Raw genomic sequence first — 20,466 nt, 5'->3', positions numbered from 1 at the left:
AACATACCCTGAATTATAATCTCAGTAAGGATGAGAGGGAGGCTTTGTGTGCTTTACAGAATAATGTGTCCATCACCATCCGCCCAGCTGATAAGGGTGGGGCAGTGGTGGTGATGGACACAAGTATGTATGAAAATGAGATCTTACGACAGCTTTCTGATGATGCAGTGTATGAACCACTAACTGGAGATCCCTTGGCATGGATACAGAAACAAATTGATAGTGTGTTACATGATGCTTTGAAGAAAAATATTATTGATAATGGGTTATTTACTTTTTTAAAAGCCGATTATCCCTCTACCCCTAAAATTTACACACTCCCAAAGATTCACAAGTCTCTAGTCAACCCCCCGGGCCGCCCCATCATGGCCGGGGTTGGCTCGATATTTGTGCCTCTTGCCAGATTTTTGGATACCTTACTCCAACCATTGGTTCGATCTACCCCTTCATATTTGAGAGATACCTCCATGTTTTTGGAAAGAATTAGGGAATTGCGTCTTCCTGATGATCAGATCCTCCTTGTCAGTCTGGATGTAGAAAGCCTCTACACCTCCATGCCACACGATGGGGGTGTAGAGGCTGTTGATTGGTTCCTGATGACGCGCACCGATCTCTCTTTGGATCAGAGGAGATTTTGTTTGACGCTATTAGGGATTGTGTTACGTTTTAATTATTTTGAGTTTAAGGGACAATTTTACATGCAGCGCCGCGGTACAGCCATGGGGTCGAATGTGGCCCCCTCCTATGCAAATTTGTATATGAGCCTGTACGAAGAGGCATTTGTTTACAATAATGCATTGTTCCACCGGCATGCGATTTGCTGGTGGCGCTATATTGATGACGTTTTCTGCATATGGAGGGGGCCACGTGAGACCCTTATGGAGTTCATTTCCCAGTTGCATGGCTGCTGCCCTTATAATAAACTGACGTCCCACAGTGACACGAATTCCATATCATTTTTGGATACATCCATCACCAGAGGAGAGAGAGGTGAATTGGCGATTGATCTATTCACCAAGAGTACTGATCGCAATTCCGTATTACATTATAAAAGCTTCCACCCCATAGGTACAAAGAACAGCATTCCACGTAGTCAGTTGGGTCGGGTGGACAGGATAGTTAGTGATGAGTCCCAGAGAATTCAACGCAGAAATGAAATGATTGGTAGGTTTCGTAAAAGAGGCTATCCGTCTGAGACATTTACTCCACGGATTAGACATGGTCGTAAGCCGACTGGCCCTCGCCTTCCATTTGTGTCGACGTTTAGTGCAAATAGTGATGTAATTTCACGGGTCATACGACGGCATTGGCGAATTTTATCTGATGGTTTTCCACGAGTTCCCGAGTTTCGATATCCGCCAATGATGTCCTTTAAAAGGGCGCCGACCATACGGGACAAGTTACATACAAAGAATAAGAGACGATCGGCGAATAAACGTACGGGTATGTACCCATGTATGGGATGCCACATGTGTGGTATGGTGTTGAAGGGTAATACCTTCACTCACCCGTCCCAGGGTACCCTTTTTCGTTTGCGAGATTTTTACACGTGTGACTCTAGTTATGTTGTATATATGCTTAAATGCCCGTGTGGGCTTGCGTATGTGGGCATGACTACACAACGTCTTAAGGACCGCATTTCGTCGCACAAGTCGGTGATACGCCATAAGACGCAGGGCCAGTCGGTTTCTGAGCATTTTGCACAGATTAAACATTCAGTTACACAACTTAAAGTTAAGATTATTGACTCTGTACCTATGGATTGGAGAGGAAGTGATAGGGAAGTCGCGTTGCGTAAGAGGGAGGCTTTCTGGATAAGACGATTGGGGACGATGGAGCCAAATGGACTCAATCGAGAATATGATTTGGGTTTTTGTATTCATGGTTCTATTTGATGGGTGGGGTCATCCTTTATGCCTGTGATCTATTACTTCTTCTGATTGTTTGATATTTAATGTATGAATTTGTATATTCTTATTCTATTGCTTTGTATTTTGTTTTAGATATCCCTGGGCTGCACTGTGGTGGACCTGCTGAGGGTGACCTATAGAATCATTTGCCTGCTGCATTCGTTTTTGATATCATGGTGCCATCGTTGACTTGTCCACATCAGTGGATTTTGTCAAGTTTGGAAACATGAATGCCTAACTGTTACTTATATTTTATGAGCATTACGTTTGTTAGACAGGCCAGAGTTTTTGTAGATATATGCGTATGTATCTTTGTGATTGCTCGCATACGCATTGCCACAGTTTTATGCGCATTTTTTGACGCGCCACCGATTAGCTGTACGCGTTCTGGAACGCATTCCGCGTTTGTGTTGCGGTCCATGCGTACTGCCATGTCAGTATGCGTACTTTGTGACGCATTGTTTTTAGGCGTTCTTGTCGTCGGTTTTTACGCGCTTAGCGACATATGTCGCGGCTAGTGTGCCTTTTATGCGTATTATCACGCGAGTATGCGTACTTTTTGACGCATAGTTCGGTCTTGTGACGCGGGTGTCCCTGATTGGCCAGTGACGGCCAGGAAGTGTTGCCGATGTCACATGGCCTTTTGGTAACGATGAATGGAGGTATGTTATTTCCTTTCTGGTGAGTGTTTGCTGGCAGGTAAATGGTTAATTGTGATTTACATATTAGCCTATTCAGTTCCCCATCAGGTCCTCCACATGTCTCCGCCCAGCGAGTCACCGATTGGTGATTTTAGTGGAGGTGGGGTATTTAAGGCACTGCACTTATGTGATTGTATATGGCTGCTGCAATTTGAAAAAGGGCTATGCCCGAAACAACGTTTGTCATTGTTAAGCCACAATGGTGATGCAATAAAAGAGCTTTTCTTTATACTTGGAGTGGTGCCGACCTCTTTGCTGCTTTGATTGCTAATGTATGCAAAGGATCTCTGTGTGTATTTGCAGCCATAAATGTTTGTTTGCTGATAGTCCCTATATTTGACCATATTGGTCACGCTTACTCCTGACCTTACTGTTATTATATCTTGGTCTCCTCACAGGGATACAGTTTGGGCAGCACCCAAGTTTTCAAGAATCCTATATAGCCTTGGCGTTTGTAGGTGGTTTGGTACTCCTACCTGACCTATTGGTCACGCCTACTTTTCCTTCCATGAATGTTTATACATTTAATTACTACCAATGAGTTTTCTCTTGGAAATGAAATCTGGGTGTTACCAAGGGCATCAGCAACTAGACAATATTGGCAGATCCTCATATTAGGGAATTATACTATTCTTTAAGGGACTTATTCTACTGTTTTGAACAGTTGCAGCACATTGTATTGTATTTACAATAATTCCTGAAGTCAGTATATTTCCTGACATCATAATATAATACAGTGGGTTGCAAAAGTATTCGGCCCCCTTGAAGTTTTCCACATTTTTTCACATTACAGCCACAAACATGCATTAATTTTATTGGAATTCCACGTGAAAGACCAATACAAAGTGGTGTACATGTGAGAAGTGGATCGAAAATCATACATCATTCCAAACATTTTTTACAAATCAATAACTGCAAAGTGGGGTGTGCGTAATTATTCGGCCCCCTGAGTCAATACTTTGTAGAACCACCTTTTGCTGCAACTACAGCTGCCAGTCTTTTAGGGTATGTCTCTACCAGCTTTGCACATCTAGAGACTGAAATCCTTGCCCATTCTTCTTTACAAAACAGCTCCAGCTCAGTCAGATTAGATGGACAGCGTTTGTGAACAGCAGTTTTCAGATCTTGCCACAGATTCTCGATTGGATTTAGATCTGGACTTTGACTGGGCCATTCTTACTCATAGATATGTTTTGTTTTAATACCATTCCATTGTTGCCCTGGCTTTATGTTTAGGGTTTTTGTCCTGCTGGAAGGTGAATCTCCGCCCCAGTCTCAAGTCTTTTGCAGTCTCCAAGAGGTTTTCTTCCAAATTTGCCCTGTATTTGGCTCCATCCATCTTCCCATCAACTCTGACCAGCTTCCCTGTCCCTGCTGAAGAGATGCATCCCCCGAGCATGATGCTTCCACCACCATATTTGACAGTGGGGATGGTGTGTTCAGAGTGATGTGCAGTGTTAGTTTTCTGCCTCACATATCGTTTTGCATTTTGGCCAAAAAGTTCCATTTTGTCTCATCTGACCAGAGCACCTTCTTCAACATGGTTGCTGTGTCCCCCACATGGCTTGTGGCAAACTGCAAACGGGACTTCTTATGCTTTCTGTTAACAATGCCTTTCTTCTTGCCACTCTTCCATAAAGGCCAACTTTGTACAGTGCATGACTAATAGTTGTCCTATGGACAGAGTCTCCCACCTTAGCTGTAGATCTCTGCAGCTCGTCCAGAGTCACCATGGGCCTCTTGACTGCATTTCTGATCAGCGCTCTCCTTGTTCGGCCTGTGAGTTTAGGTGGATGGCCTTGTCTTGGTAGGTTTACAGTTGTGCCATACTCCTTCCATTTCTGAATGATCGCTTGAACAGTGCTCCTTGGGATGTTCAAGGCTTTGGAAATCTTTTTGTAGCCTAAGCCTGCTTTAAATTTCTCAATAACTGGATCCCTGACCTGTCTTGGACCTGTCTTGTGTGTTCTTTGGACTTCACGGTGTTGTTGCTCCCAATATTCTCTTAGACAACCTCTGAGGCCCTCACAGAGCAGCTGTATTTGTACTGACATTAGATTACACACAGGTGCACTCTATTTAGTCATTAGCACTCATCAGGCAATGTCTATAGGCAACTGACTGCACTCAGATCAAAGGGGGCCGAATAATTATGCACACACCACTTTGCAGTTATTTATTTGTAAAAAAATGTTTGGAATCATGTATGATGTTCGTTCCACTTCTCGTGTGTACACCACTTTGTGTTGGTCTTTCATGTGGAATTCCAATAAAATTGATTCATGTTTGTGGAAGTAATATGACAAAATGTGGAAAACTTTAAGGGGGCCGAATACTTTTGCAACCCACTGTATGTGTGTTTTTACTGTTAGACTAGCGGTTAGAGATGGCCTGAACGGTTCGCCGGTGGACAGTACCCGGCGAACTTCAGCTGTTCGCGTCCGCAGCGGGACGTGAACACATAGCGTGTTCAACCCGCCCCTATATTATTATTATTATTATATATATATTTTTACATATAGCGCCAACATCTTACGTAGCGCTGAACATAGTACAAACAAATAAAGGGGAACAAATACCTTGTCATTGGGCTAAACTTTGACTCTCTAAATCACAGTCAGCAGACACATGGCAGCTAGGGCCGGTTCAAGGGGCCCTGTGGCCCTGGGGCAAACTTCAGCATTGGGCCCCTGCAACCCCCCCCCCCCCCCCATTTTCCCTCTGCTCCCCAGGGCCCTGCTGCAAGTATATTAGCAGCCATATTTACCTTAGTTCCGGCAGGTGAGCGGGCAGGCAGCGGCTGCACTCGGAGACACGCCGTCTCCCTCTTTCTCTATGACCCGGTGCGTCATGTGTAAACACACACAGCATCCTAGAGAAGGAGGGAGACAGCGTGTCTCCGAGTGCAGCTGCTGCCCTCCCGCTCACCCGCCGGGATTAAGGTATTATGGCTGCTAATATACTTGCAGCAGGGCCCCAGGGAGCAGTGCGAGCGGGGGGGAGAAGAAAATATAGCAGGGTCGGCACTGCTGGGGCCTCGGCAGAGGTCAAGGCCCCGGAACAAACGCCCCCTTTGCCTCTATGGTAGCACCGGCCCTGATGACAGCCAATCAGGCTGCACTCTCCCACGGACTCCCACGGGACTCTGAGACACGCCGTCTCCCTCCTTCTCTATGACCCGGTGCGTCATGTGTAAACACACACAGGATCCTAGAGAAGGAGGGAGACAGCGTGTCTCCGAGTGCAGCTGCTGCCCACCCGCTCACCCGCCGGGATTAAGGTATTATGGCTGCTAATATACTTGCAGCAGGGGCCCAGGGAGCAGTGCGAGCGGGGGGGAGAAGAAAATATAGCAGGGTCAGCACTGCTGGGGCCTCGGCAGAGGTCGAGGCCCCGGGACAAACGCCCCCTTTGCCTCTATGGTAGCACCGGCCCTGATGACAGCTAATCAGGCTGCACTCTCCCACGGACTCCCTGCCCCCCTATAAAAACACTTGCAACTGTATTTGTGGTTGAACATACTATAGGCTATCTGTCTGTATAAGTTACACACTGCATACAGGCCAGGCCACAGTGATTGCTGGTCCTTGCAGTTCTACTATCCTCTTCTATCTATTACAAGCTAGCACACTGTCTGTCATCATAAGCTGTGCTTGCTTAGCTTGCAACTGTATTTGTGATCAGGCTCGGACATGCCCACCGGGAACTCAGGAATTTTCCCAGGGGCCTCTTGGCCCCAGTGCTGAAAAAGAGAGGGGCACAGCGCAGGAAGGGGGGAAAGTGGACACAGAGCAGCAGGGAGGGGGGAAGTTTCCCCCCCTCACTCACCCCCCCTTCCACGCTCCCCCCTCCAGATTTGCAGCCAGCCAGCGGCAGCAGCGGAGAACGGCTTACCGAAAGCGATAGCTCTGTGTGCCACTGGTCTGGTCTTCTGCACTGACACTATCCAATTACGCTCTCATTGTACTCCCTGAGAGAGCGTGATCGGGCAGTGCAGAAGATCAGACCAGCAGCACGCAGAGCTATCGCTCTCGGTAAGCTCGCTGCTGCGCTGGCTGCAATTTTGGTGGGGGGAGCATGGAAGAAGGGGCTCCAGGTGAGGGAGGGGGGAGGCTTCCCCCCTCCCCGCTACTCTGTGCCTACTGCCCCCCCCCCCCTTCCAGGCTGGGGGCACCATACTGGGGACACTTATAGACCTGCCTGCCTAAACTGGGGACACCTATTGACCTGGCTACCTAAACTGGGGGACACCCTGTAGACCTGCCTACCTAAACTGGGGACACCTATAGACCTGGCTACCTATACTGGGGACACTTATAGACCTGCTTACCTAAACTGAGGACATCTATAGACCTGCCCGCCAGGCTGTCTTTTTTGGGGAATCTGCTGCCAATCTGATTGCATTTTGTGGGGAAATATGCTGCCAATCTGATTGCAGTTTGTGGGGAATATGCATTTTGTGGGGAATCTGTTGCCAATCTGATTGCATTTTGTGGGGAATATGCCACTAATCTGATTGCATTTTGTGGGAAAATCTGCTGCCAATCTGATTGCATTTTGTGGGGTAATCTGCTGCCAATCTGATTGCATTTTGTGGGGAAACTGCTGCTTGATTTTTTTTGTTCTTTGGGGGGGTCTGGAAAAAAAAATTGCCCTCCATGCCCGTGAAGTTGGACAGCACTGGACTACTTAATATTTTTATTTTGCGGCATTTGACTACTTGATGAATTATCATGAGGCACATAACTACTTGCTTATTTTATCTAAAATGTATCTGGTCGGACCCACTCTCTGTGAATAACACCGCTACTTATTTTGTGTATTTTTTTGTGTGTGTGTATTTTTAAGTCTACCCATGACCCATCATGACCATGCCCATGTTCCAGTGTGTGGTGACACCCATTAATTTTTGCTGCGGTGCACTGCGCGCGCCGCACGTTGACCTCTCCCTGTTGGGCACTGTCCTCAAAAGTGCTCACAATCTATTCCCTACCATCTAATGTCCTACTAAATTATGTATATACAGTATATAGTGCAAAATTTCTAGAGTACATGCATATGAGAGCACAAAATGGTGGGGGGAGTAGATGGGGGGGAGAGAGGGGATCAGGCGGGGGGACAGTCTAAAGCTTTCCTGGTGGGCCCTTTGTGTCCCAGTCCGACCCTGTTTGTGATTGAACATACTATAGGATATCTGTCTGTGTGGGTTACACACTGCATACAGGCCAGGCCACAGTCATTGCTGGTCCTTGCATTTCTACTATCATCTTCTATCTATTACAAGCCAGCACACTGTGTCTGTGTTGGTTACACACTGCATACAGACCACGGTCATTTGATGGGCCTTGTAGTTCAAAAGTATTCTCTCCTATCTATTACAAGCCAGCACACTGTGTATCATAAGCAGTGCTTAGCTTGCAACTGTATTTGTGATTGAACGTACTATAGGATATCTCTCTGTGTGTGTTAAAGTATACAGCCCTGTGATACACACACAGCTGCTGTGTATTTGACACTGATTGTTTTCCTCTTTGTGATTACACACACTGTCTACCACTATTGAATATTGTTAGTACTACTGCATACCCAATATGGAAAAAATGACAAGCAGAGGCAGGCAACCCACAGGTCTTTTCAAGATCGTGCTGGTGTGATTTTGTGCAGCCCTCGACCAATGCACAATGTTCAGAGGGCACGTACCCTCAACCCCCAAACTTCTGAGGACTTAGTTGACTGGTTAACACAGAACACCTCATCTTCCTCAGCTTCCGGACAAAACCGTGACATATCTTCCTCCTCCTGCTCTGATTCGGGCACCCCACAACTACTTACCACTCAGCCAGCAGCCACCACCACTACTAATAGCACCACAGCCGCTCCAATTCAGATGTCACAGGAGTTATTCCCACATGTTTGTGGTGAATTTACTGATGCACAAGAATTATTGGTGAAAGATGAAGGCGCTAAGGATGTTACACCAACACCTCCTAATATGTCTCATTTAGGCGTCACTGCACACATGGACGTAAGTTGTGAGGATGATGATAAACTAACTGTTGTTGGTGCAGTTTTTCAGGTGTCTGATACAAGCGAAGCTGTGGATGATGATGATGATCATGGCATGGATGTCACGTGGGACTTCAGAAGACAAGATGAACAGGCGGAAAGTTCAGAGGGGGAGACAGAGAGAAGAAGGAGAAGACGAGTTGCTGTAAGCAGCAGGGGGAGCTTGTCGCAAGCAGCTCATGACAGTGTCCGACGGCATGTATCACCACCTAGGGTCAGCCAGCCAACACGCCCTTCAACACCTGCTGCTGCCACCACCAGAATGCCGTTATCCCAGAGTTTACCAGTGTGGCATTTTTTTTGTGTCTCTGCCTCAGATTACAGCAATGTCATCTGTAAACTATGCCAGCAAAAACTGAGTTGTGGAAAGTGAAACACCCACCTAGGGACAACTGCCTTACGAAGGCACATGATCTCCAAGCACAAACACCAATGGGATGAGCACATGAGGAAAAGCAGCAGACAAACACAAAGCCACCCTCTGCCTTCTCCTGGTGCAGCATCTTCAGCCACTTTATCCTCTGCTGTGCTTGCACTTTCACAGCCCCCCTCCACCACTCTGCCTCTCACCTTGAGTGGTTCCTGCTCCTCTGCCCGCAGCCAGGTGTCCGTTAAAGAAATATTTGAGCGGAAGAAGCCAATGTCTGCCAGTCATCCCCCTTGCCTGGCGTCTGGCAGCTGGCTTGGTGGAACTGTTAGCCCGCCAGCTGTTACCATACAAGCTGGTGGACTCTGAGGCCTTCCGAAAATCTGTGGCGATTAGGACACCGCAGTGGAAGATACCAGGTCGCAATTATTTTTCCAAAAAGGCGATACCCAAACTGTACCATGATGTTGAAAGGCAAGAGGTGTCATCTCTGGCACAAAGCATTGGGTCAAGGGTCCATCTGACCACGGATGCCTGGTCTGCAAAGCACGGTCAGGGCAGGTATATTACTTATGCGGCACATTGGGTGAACCTGCTGACCGCTGGCAAGCATGGAGTATGTGGCTGTGCAGCAGAGTTGGTGGGGACACCTCTATGGCTTGCAGGCAGGCCTGCTGCCACCTCCTCTTCTTCTTCTTCTCCTACTCCTCCTCCTACATCCTCTTCACTGTCGTCCACCTCTTCGGCTGAGTGCTACTCTACTTCTGCGCTCTCCTCTTCAACTTCACACCCCCAGCTCCCCAGGGCCTATTCCACATGCCAGGTACGACAGTGTCATGCCATCTTGGACATGTCTTGCCTCAAAGCCGAGAGTCACACCGGACCAGCACTCCCAGATGCTTTGAACAAACAGGTGGATCAGTGGCTGACCCCACACCAACTGTAGATCGGCAAAGTGGTGTGACAACGGAAGCAATCTCTTGTCAGATTTGAGCTTGGGCAGGTTGACAGTGACACATGTGCCCTGCATGGCACATGTGCTGAATCTTATAATCCAACAATTTGTGTGTAAGTTCCCAGGCTTACAAGAGGTCCTGAAGCAGTCCAGGAAAGTGTGTGCGGATTTCAGGCGTTCCTACATGGCCATGGTGTGCTTCTCCAATATTCAACAGAAATAGAACTTGCTTGATTTGCGATAGCCGGACTCATTGGAATTCAACGACCTTCATGTTTGACCACCTGCTACAACAGGAGAAAGCCATCAATGAGTATCTGTACAGCTACGGTGCTAGGGCAGGCTCTGGGGAGCTGGGGATTTTCTTGCCAAGGTACTGGACACTCATGCGTAATGCCTGCAGGCTCATGCGTCCGTTTGAGGAGGTGACAAACCTGGTGAGTCGCAGTGAAGGCGCCATCAGCGACCTGATCCCATACGTTTTCTTCCTGGAACGTGCCGTGCATAGAGTGGTGGCTCAAGCTGTAGAGGAGGAAGAGGAAGAGTTGTGTGAACCAGAACCCAATTTATTGTCAACACCTGCGGCAGCACAGAGGAGGGGGGGAGGAAGAGGAGGAGGAGGGGAAGAGGAGTCAGCGGAGGAAGGTGGCTTTGAGAAGGAGGTGGAAAAACAACCGCAGCAGGCGTCGCAGGGGGCTTGTGCTGCTCACCTTTCGGGTACCCATGGTATTGTTCGTGGCTGGGAGGAGGAGGAGAACTTACCTGACATCAGTCAGGAAGAGGAAGAGGAGATGACTAGTAGGTCGGCATCCAACCTTGTGCAGATGGGGTCTTTCATGCTGTCCAGCCTGTTGAGGGACCCATGTATAAAAAAAACTCAAGGAGAAAGTCCTGTACTGGGTGGCAACGCTACTAGACCCTCAGTATAAGCACAAAGTGGCAGAGTTGTTACCAAGTTACCTGAAGGCAGAAAGGATGCAGTACTTGTACAACAAGCTGGCAAGTATGCTTTACCCTGTGCTTAAGGGTGATGTCACAGCACAATGGGAAAGAGGTGCCAGTAATCCTCCTCCTCCTCCCATGTCCACGCAGGCAAGGACAGGACGCTGTAGCTTTCTGATGGTGATGTCGGACATGCAAACTTTCTTTAGTCCAATGCCTCGCCTCAGCCCTTTGGGATCCACCCTCTGACAACGCCTCGTCAGTCCCCACACGGCATCTCTGCCTGCCTGCTGCGCGACTGCCTGCCCAAAGACTACATCAGTCCCCACAGAGCATCTCTGCCTGCAGGCCGCTTGACTGCATTCTCTGCCACCACCAACAGGGTCCAGGACTCCAGGTGGATTCCTGAATGTTTCAAGCCGCTGCTAGCAGCGGCCGCTATAAAAAAATCATAATTTTTCTGGTGTGTGTATATGTCTAACAAAACAAAAGGCATCTGTCAATTCCCCTTCATGATCGTTACCTTGCTGTGGTGAAGGGCTTGCATATCACGATGAAGCAATGACCTATATGAGTGTGTTGAGGGTCACACCCAAAATAATAAGGTTGTTGCTTCATTGTGGACATACCTAATTCGATCAGCTGGACCGTCACTGTTGTTCTGTGATTGAATTACCTCAGCCTGACCATATGGGCTGGAAACCTGCCATCGCCTGCACTCTCACCAACGTGTGCACCAGCACAGCCATCACTACACAAACAGCTGTTTGCGGTGCGTTAAACAGTGAGTTTGGTCTGTCAGTGTGAAGCAGTACACTACCTACACTACCTGATCAATGTATACACATGCAAGATGTTTTAAAGCACTTTATGCCTCCAATTTACGAATGCAATGCGATTTCTGCCCATTAGGAATTATAACCCTACTCTGCGTCAAATACTTAATTTTCCGAAGGACGTTTGGCATGTATCCCACTTCACCATGCCCCCCTCCAGGTGTTAGACCCCTTGAAGCAACTTTTCCATCACTTTTGTGGCCAGAAATAGTCCCTGTATGTTTTAAAGTTCGCCTGCCCATTGAAGTCTATGGCGGTTCGCCAGGTACGAGCGAACTCTAACTTTTGTGGAAGTTCGCGTTTGCGGTTCGCAAACACAAAATCTGATGTTTGGGCCATCTCTACTAGCGGTATGTCTTCCCCGCAAGGGCCTGTCATCGCCGTAGGGAAGTCTAGTAGTCTTTGCTGTACCTGTTTTGAATGCATGTTGTCAGGGGTCTAGTCCTGGGAAAAGAAGTGAGTGGACTCACTTGGAAAACCCCAGAAAAAATGGGCGTGGTCAAGCATACCGTGGGCGTGGTCATGGGTGGGGCCAAATATACATGACCTTAGCAGTGATGTAAAAGGTCTGCCGAGGAAGTTTGAGCTCTGCCGTAGTGTATCCCCCAAAAATAGATGTAATCTGGCAGCATTTCACCAAAAAGACACATAATCTGGTAGAAGTTCCTCCAAAATACAGATAATATGGCAGTGGTTCCCCCAAAATAGACAATGTGGCAGCAGCAGTTCCCCCAACATACGCATAATTTGGAAGCCGTTCCCCAAAATACGCGAAACCTGGCAGCGGAACACCCAAAATACACGTAACACCCAAAATACATATAATCTGGCAGCAGTGGTCCCCCAAACATACACAATATGGCAGCAGTTCCCCAAAATACACGTAATCTGGCAGCAGCCGTTCCCCTAACATACACATAATCTGGCAGCTGTTACCCAAAATACATAACAGCGGTTCCAAAAAATGCAGCAGTTCCCCCAAAATAGGTACCCCCAGCATAGGTAGCCAGGTCTATAGGTGTCTCCAGTATAAGTAACCATGAGTATAGTAGTACCCAGTATATGTAGCCAGAGGTATAGTTGCCTAGTATATGTAGCCAGGGGTATATGTGCCCAGTATATGTAGCCAGGGGGATATGTGCCCAGTATATGTAGCAAGTGGTATATGTGCCCAGTATATGTAGTCAGGGGTATATGTGCCCAGTATATGTAGCCAGGGGTATATGTGCCCAGTATATGTAGCCAGTGGTATATGTGCCCAGTATATGTAGTCAGGGGTATATGTACCCAGTATATATAGCCAGTGGGATATGTGCCCAGTATATATAGGCAGAGGTATATGTGTCCAGTATATGTAGCCAGTGGGATATGTGCCCAGTATATATAGGCAGGGGTATATGTAGCCAGGGGTATATGTGCCCAGTATATATAGCCAGTGGGATATGTGCCCAGTATATATAGCCAGTGGGATATGTGCCCAGTATATATAGGCAGAGGTATATGTGCCCAGTATATGTAGCCAGTGGGATATGTGCCCAGTATATATAGGCAGGGGTATATGTGCCCAGTATATATAGTCAGTGGGATATATGCCCAGTATATATAGGCAGAGGTATATGTGCCCAGTATATGTAGCCAGTGGGATATGTGCCCAGTATATATAGCCAGGGGTATATGTGCCCAGTATATATAGCCAGTGGGATATGTGCCCAGTATATATAGGCAGAGGTATATGTGTCCAGTATATGTAGCCAGTGGGATATGTGCCCAGTATATATAGGCAGGGGTATATGTAGCCAGGGGTATATGTGCCCAGTATATATAGCCAGTGGGATATGTGCCCAGTATACAGTATATAGGCAGAGGTATATGTGCCCAGTATATGTAGCCAGTGGGATATGTGCCCAGTATATATAGGCAGGGGTATATGTGCCCAGTATATATAGCCAGTGGGATATGTGCCCAGTATATATAGGCAGAGGTATATGTGCCCAGTATATGTAGCCAGTGGGATATGTGCCCAGTATATATAGCCAGTGGGATATGTGCCCAGTATATATAGCCAGTGGGATATGTGCCCAGTATATATAGCCAGTGGGATATGTGCCCAGTATATATAGCCAGTGGGATATGTGCCCAGTATATATAGCCAGTGGGATATGTGCCCAGTATATGTAGCCAGTGTGATATGTGCCTAGTATATATAGGCAGAGGTATATGTGCCAGTATATGTAGCCAGTGGGATATGTGCCCAGTATATATAGGCAGAGGTATATGTGCCAGTATATGTAGCCAGTGGGATATGTCCCCAGTATATGTAGGCAGGGGTATATGTCACCAGCTAGCCAGTTGTGCCCCCAGCAGGAGGGGAGCAGCGCAGAGAGGGCGAGCTATGGGGACAGCCTGGAAGGGCGGACGTCTCCCCCCCCCCTTCCCTCACCTTCGTGCTCCCCTTCCTGCCTCTCCCCTCCAGTTTTTCAAGTGTCGGACCGGCGGCAAAAGTGGGCGGAGACTTACCGCGTTCCAGTCGCAAGAGACGCTCCGCTCTGTGTGCGGCTAGTCTGGTCTTCTAGCCGCACACAGAGCGGAGCGTCCTTTGCGGCTGGAAGAAGGCGGTAAGTCTCCGCCCACTTTCGCCGCCGGCCTGACACTTGAAAACACCGGAGGGGAGAGGCAGGAAAGGGAGCACGAAGGTGAGGGAAGGGGGAGGGGGAAGACGTCCGCCCTTCCCCACTGTCCCCATAGCTCGCCTTCTCTGCGCTGCTCCCCTCCACACAAGCCAGGGTGGATGGCGTTCACTCTCTGGAAAAAGTAAGTGGACGCCGTCCACCCGCGTCCACGCAGGACTCGACCCCTACATGTTGTGTAATTTTGTCCATATTGTGGAGCTCAGCACACGCTATGCAGCACTACCGAGTGCAGCATGCACACTGAGATTTTAACTCGTGCTGCTCAATTTAAGCTGCACTGCTTTAGCAGAGCAGTTAATGAATCAACCCCATAATGCCAAAAGGATTGATTCAACTATGTGTGCCTCATCATTTTCCAACTCCTGTAGCTCTTCTCTGTATGGGGGTTGCAGCAGGAGCACAGCAACAGCCAAAGGTGATTGCAATGGGACCCAGGAATTGGGAGGGCTCAGTTGATTAATGCGCTTTCATTTTTTATTCTCTTCATTATATGTACCTGTACCATATATTGCTATATCCACTAATATCAATGGGAGTGGAGAAAAGGAAAGGACATCATTGCTGTAGCATTGCTAGGGTTGGGCTTCATAAATATTTTGCAATGGGGCCCCATGAATTGCAGTTACCCTTCTGAGCTGCAGGGTGCACTGTCCTGGTCCCAGGCATGCTGCCACTCCCAGGGGAAGTTTTGCTATGCATAATAGGTGTCCACCTCTGCTGACAAAGTTCAGCTTCCTGAACTCGCTTAACATTAATTCTCCCAACCACCATCAGTGACCAGGGCCTTCTCTCTCTCTCTCTCTCTCACACTACCGATCAACAGGCCCCTATGACTAACTGCTTAGGCTCTTCACAACATATCTGAAAGTGTTTGCATGTGTACACTGTTGTCTATTAAGCTGTTTTCTAATTTGTCTTCTTTTGCATCTACCCTTCTCTCTCCACTACATTGAGCTATGTATTGTGCCAGACCCAATGCTGGGTATGACCCAGTCATGCTTGGCGAAATAAATGATTCTGATACCAACCTAATGCTGGCCACACATGTAGAGATTTGAAAGCAATTGTTTAAACTATTGATTTTAAAACGATCACAAAAAATCTAAAATGATCATTTGAATGTCTTATAATAATCTGTAGTCAAATGGATCTACATTTTCTAGCTCTCCCCTTCAGTAAAACAATGACCTTTGATTTAATACAACCATTCGTTCTTAACATGTCAGTTAGGTTTTGCATAGATGCAGTCCATTTATTGAGTTCAAAGTGCCACTAGACAATGAGAACTGAAACACGAATAACTAGAATTATAGAGAAAAGAATCACTGAAGCTGGGCGCAAGGGTCGGAGCAAGGGTCATTTTGGGGCTTCGCCGATTGCCAGACCCCAAATTACATCTCCTTCCGAGTTGCTACAGCTCAGAGGGGGAATAGTATTTAGCGCCGCAGGGTGAGCCGTCATTTGACTTACCCTGCCCAGCTCACCCACGGCCAAATCATATGTACGCTGTACATAACCATTTGTTAAAATTGCTACATGTTGTTTATATAACACAAGTGATAATGAAGGTTTGTTAGATTTTTAAACAAAGTACCCAGATCGCTCATGGGGACCCAGAACCTGGGAGCAGGAAAAAAGTGTGTCGGCGGCTAGTGGATGAAAAGGGCACCACCATAGACCCTAACACAATTATCATTAATACGGTGAAAAAAGCAGAAAAAAGGGCGTCCGATAAATATCATTAACAACATTAGAACATTAAAGTTTTTGAAGTATATTATCATTTTAGAAGCTTGCGACGTTATAGTTTTTGTCATATTATTTTGTTTGTATGTACAGATTTTACATTATCAAGATATTATCATTTCGATGTGTTAAAGGGTGTTTCTGCAGAGGGAGTGGTTACGGTTAGACACCAACAGGGGGAGTGGTTATGCACCACCCGGGCGGCGGTTAGATTTAGGTAACACCAGGGGGGTGGTTAGGGTTAGGCACCACCAGGGGGGTTAGGCACTACCGGGAGGTGGTTAGGGTTAGGCACCACCCGGGCAGCGGTTAGTTTTAGGTAACACCAGGGGGTGGTTAGGGTTAGGCACAGCTGGGTGGCTGGTTAGGGTTAGGCACCGCTGGGGTTAGGCAACACCGGGGGGGTGGGGGGTGGTTAGGGTTATGCACCACTGAGGGGGGGTGGTAAGGGTTAAGCGCCACCAGGGGAGGGTTCTGTGTCAGAGTAGGGTTGGATTAGGCTGTATTGTTGAATTACGTAATGATATTTAACGTTAATATCTTTTCATTATTATCTCCCGTCTGTATTTAAAATTGTATTTATCGCTAGCCAAGTTTGACAATGATGTTTATTGTTATTAAAATTTTGTTATCCACCAGCGCCATTTCGTTACCCAGCCAAGCCCCTTTTTCCTGGCGCCCTTTTTTCATGCACGACAAAACCCCTAGGAGACTAGGACATAGAAAATAAATGTGTTTACCTTTGCCCACCAACTAGAAAGCATGAAATATGCATTAACATTCTCTTCTCCAAATTGCTCAGCAACGTACAACCCCAGAGAGCCATACTTGTCATAAATGTTCCTCTTAGAGAAATCTGAAAGTATGGAGTGAGCATTGTTGATTTCTTTGAACGTTTCTGCTGCTTGAGGATCGTCGGGGTTTTTGTCCGGATGATGTTTTAGCGCCAGTTTCCTTTAATGATGAGGAAAAAAAAGAATACAATTGAGTAAAGCAGTTTCTCTTTGGTATAATAGTTACTAAAATTATGCAGTTGATGGATGTTCAGTTTGTGATTCCAGAGTAGTAAAATCAGAATAGGTATAGATTAGCTTAAAGGGAACCTGTACTGAGTAAAAATATTTCAAATAAACACGAGGTAACTTCAAATGAACATTACATAGTTACCTTGCCATCAGTTCCTCTCAGAAGCTCACCATTTTCTTCTGAAAATGATCCCTTCCAGTTCTGACAACATTTTGTCAGAACTGAAGTATATCAGTTGCTGTCAGATATTTATCAGTTGCCGTCAGTTATAGCTGAGAGGACGACTGATGTGCCAAGTAATGTCCATGTTTCCCTATGGCTCAAGTGGGCGATGTTACAGTTTAACAGTGTGCTGAACAGGAAGCTGTTATGGGGTAATGGCCATTTTCAAAATGGTGGACGGAGAATTTCCTTGATCACAGTGAACAAACAGGACGCGGGAGAGGAGAAAGAGATTGAGGAGAAGACTACACGGGAGGTAAGTATGACTTGTGTATGTTTATTTTGACTTTTCATTTTCAGTTCAGGTTTTCTTTAAAGAGGAACTTTAACATGGGATTGAACTTCATCCCCATCAGTAGCTGATACCCCCTTTCCCATGAGAAATCTTTAGTTTTTCTTGGATAGATCACCAGGGGGGTCTGTGTGGCTGATATTGTGGTGAAACCCCTCCCACAGTGTGATGATGTCATGTCAGTTTTCTCTCTGTGAACTTAGTTTCATTGTGGGAAATAATTGCTGTTTCCACCTGCCAAGCAACCAGTATCCCCTTCTATGCATATGTTTATCTATAAAAAAAACTTTTAGCCTATCACATTGTTAGTGGGTGTGGACATTCCTATCCCCCTGACTTCTGCAGAGACCTCTGAAGTAAATGGGCCAGCTGAGTGTACTCTTTGCTGTCTGTTAAGCAGAGAAGCCATTCGGTTAGACAGTTTAATGTGTAAGTACCCTATTTTTTAACTTCTCACTTTGCAATGTATTGATTTATTTATTTCCCCTACAACTATATTTAAATTCCTCTTTAAGCACCAGAAAGTATGATTTCATCAGGAAGGGGTTACCTTAAGGGGGAGGATACAATTCAGAATCAGATTGGGTTTAAGACTAAAGGGGGAGGAAAAATCTAAAGTTCAAGCCCCACCCCCCACTCAGCAAAGAGACATTTTAGCCACAGGGTGTTAATTTAGGTTCCGGTGTTCATGTCCAAGGTCAGTGCTCAGATAACTTGTTGGCCAGGTGGGGATAGATTAATTTGGGCATTGTTGCTCAGCTATTATAAAGTCAATGTCCTCACATAGTTACTTAGTTATTTGGTTGAAAAAAGACATGCGTCCATCGAGTTCAAGCAGAAAATAAAGTACAACACCAGCCTGCTCCCTCACATATCCCTGTTGATCCAGAGGAAGGCAAACAACCTTCACAAGGCATTGTCCTCCTAAAATATTTGTTAGGAGATATAATTGAGTTGCTTGGGGTAACATTCAGCAACTACATATTCAAATGCAATTGGCTGTCAATATGTCAACACTTGGTGTTTGGCTATGGCATAGAACATGGCAACCATGAAAGATGAGCATTGGTATAGGTTACATCTATCATTTAGGAGGTTTAGTGGTATAGGATAGGGTAGGGGCAGGTTAATTCTGGTTAGCTTTAGACATTTAGAGGGAAGGCAGGATTCAGTGTTAGTAAGGGGTTGTTAATAATGTAGGAAATTGGGGTTAGGCTTCAATTAGAGGTTAACAACATGAGATAAACAACAAAGTGGCCACCAGAGCTAACCTCATATTACTGATGTGTGATACCAGTGACATAATAAACAGCACCAAAATTAAATTGAACATACACAGGCAGCAACATCTACCAAAGGAGTGGTTTTCAGCAAATATAAATATTATGTTTTTATTATGATTTTGAACAATATGTCTGTACATGCAAGCAATGTTCCTTCTCCGAATAAATCTACTTAACCTGTAATGAATCCTTGCATCAGACTGAAAGGTAATAAGCACTCTAAACGATAGGGGATACTCAAGCGTGCTGTAAATTCACTTGTATACCAAGATGAATCCTTGTATGTACGGATATACAGTAGGTTACTCAAACCTTGTTTGAGCGGATATAGGTTACACTAAAGTCTCATACACACTTTAGGTGTAACTTGGCCAAGGTGGTCATTAGTGATCGTCTCAGCCAAAAATCTAGCAAGAATAAAGGTGTCTCCCTTTAAGGTTTTGTCACAATGGATCGTCAAATGACAGTGGCCCCTATGAAAATTGTTCCCCTCCTTACTCCACCCATCAGAAGCCACTCCATTGTGTGCCACGCCATTGCTCCTCCTCCCCACTTCATGTATACCAGAGTGACGCACCTGTGCAGTGCTTGTTTCCCACAGCGCCACCTGCAGGATCAAGCTCAATCTTAATATTTAACACTATTGGTGCATGTGTATAATCCTTTATGTTATGTCTCAGAAAGTTTATACAGTTATCCTCTACTGCCGTATAAAGTAGCAGTCAGACACTGGGTATAAATGTAAGAAGAAATTTAAAACAAAAAGCTAAAAGCCTGGGAAGATAGAAAAGATCTGCATCAGTGTTGAGCGTTGCACATATAAATATGTCCTTTCTTTTGCAGTGTTTTGGACTGAGTGCAAATTCTTCTGTTTTGCTCTTAATGCTGTAATAATTAAAAAAATAACTAAGTAATGCGTTTCTGAAAGGCTGCTTAATGGAGAACAGTAGCCTAGCCAATAACAACGTTATAAATAAACGGAAATGTTTATCCCTATGCATAATGTATCGAGAGGAGCCGACGTTTGAAATATTTGATCAGACATAAAAGAAATTAAAGTTTACAGAAAAATTGGTTAATTAATGAAAAATTCTTAACACAGGTGCACCCATGTCATCACAATTAATTCCAAATTAGACAGCATGCTGTAAGAAATACCAAACCAATTTGCAATGATAGAGTTTAAAATAAATTAAGGACTGATTTGGAATGAGACTACAGACAACTATTTCTTGTTGAAACAAAAATGTGCGACAGTACATTGCATGCATTTACATAATGATTAAACTTATCAAAATGAATGAATCAGCTCGCAAACAGTTTCAACTATTCAATTCAACAATAATGCCTTAGAGATCCCTACTTAATTCATAAGTGCTTCTTAATAGCCTCATAATTGCATATTATGCAGGAAAAACCAGTGTTGTCAG

At 45.9% G+C, this 20,466-nt stretch overlaps 1 protein-coding gene across 4 annotated transcripts in view; it reads right to left on the bottom strand.

Moving 5' to 3' along the window:
- The window catches only part of DNAJC5B (DnaJ heat shock protein family (Hsp40) member C5 beta), a 346,166-nt gene that overhangs the window by 44,033 nt on the left and 281,667 nt on the right, over positions 1-20,466 (bottom strand). For all 4 annotated transcript variants that reach the window (XM_068237446.1, XM_068237445.1, XM_068237448.1 and 1 more), the window contains one exon: positions 16,954-17,167. In XM_068237446.1, coding sequence (XP_068093547.1) covers positions 16,954-17,167 — 214 coding nt within the window. The remainder of the gene's footprint in view (positions 1-16,953; positions 17,168-20,466) is intronic.

This window comes from Hyperolius riggenbachi, chromosome 5 (assembly GCF_040937935.1).
Source record: "Hyperolius riggenbachi isolate aHypRig1 chromosome 5, aHypRig1.pri, whole genome shotgun sequence".
NCBI lineage: Eukaryota > Metazoa > Chordata > Amphibia > Anura > Hyperoliidae > Hyperolius > Hyperolius riggenbachi.
This window is presented reverse-complemented; position numbering and strand designations above follow the sequence as displayed.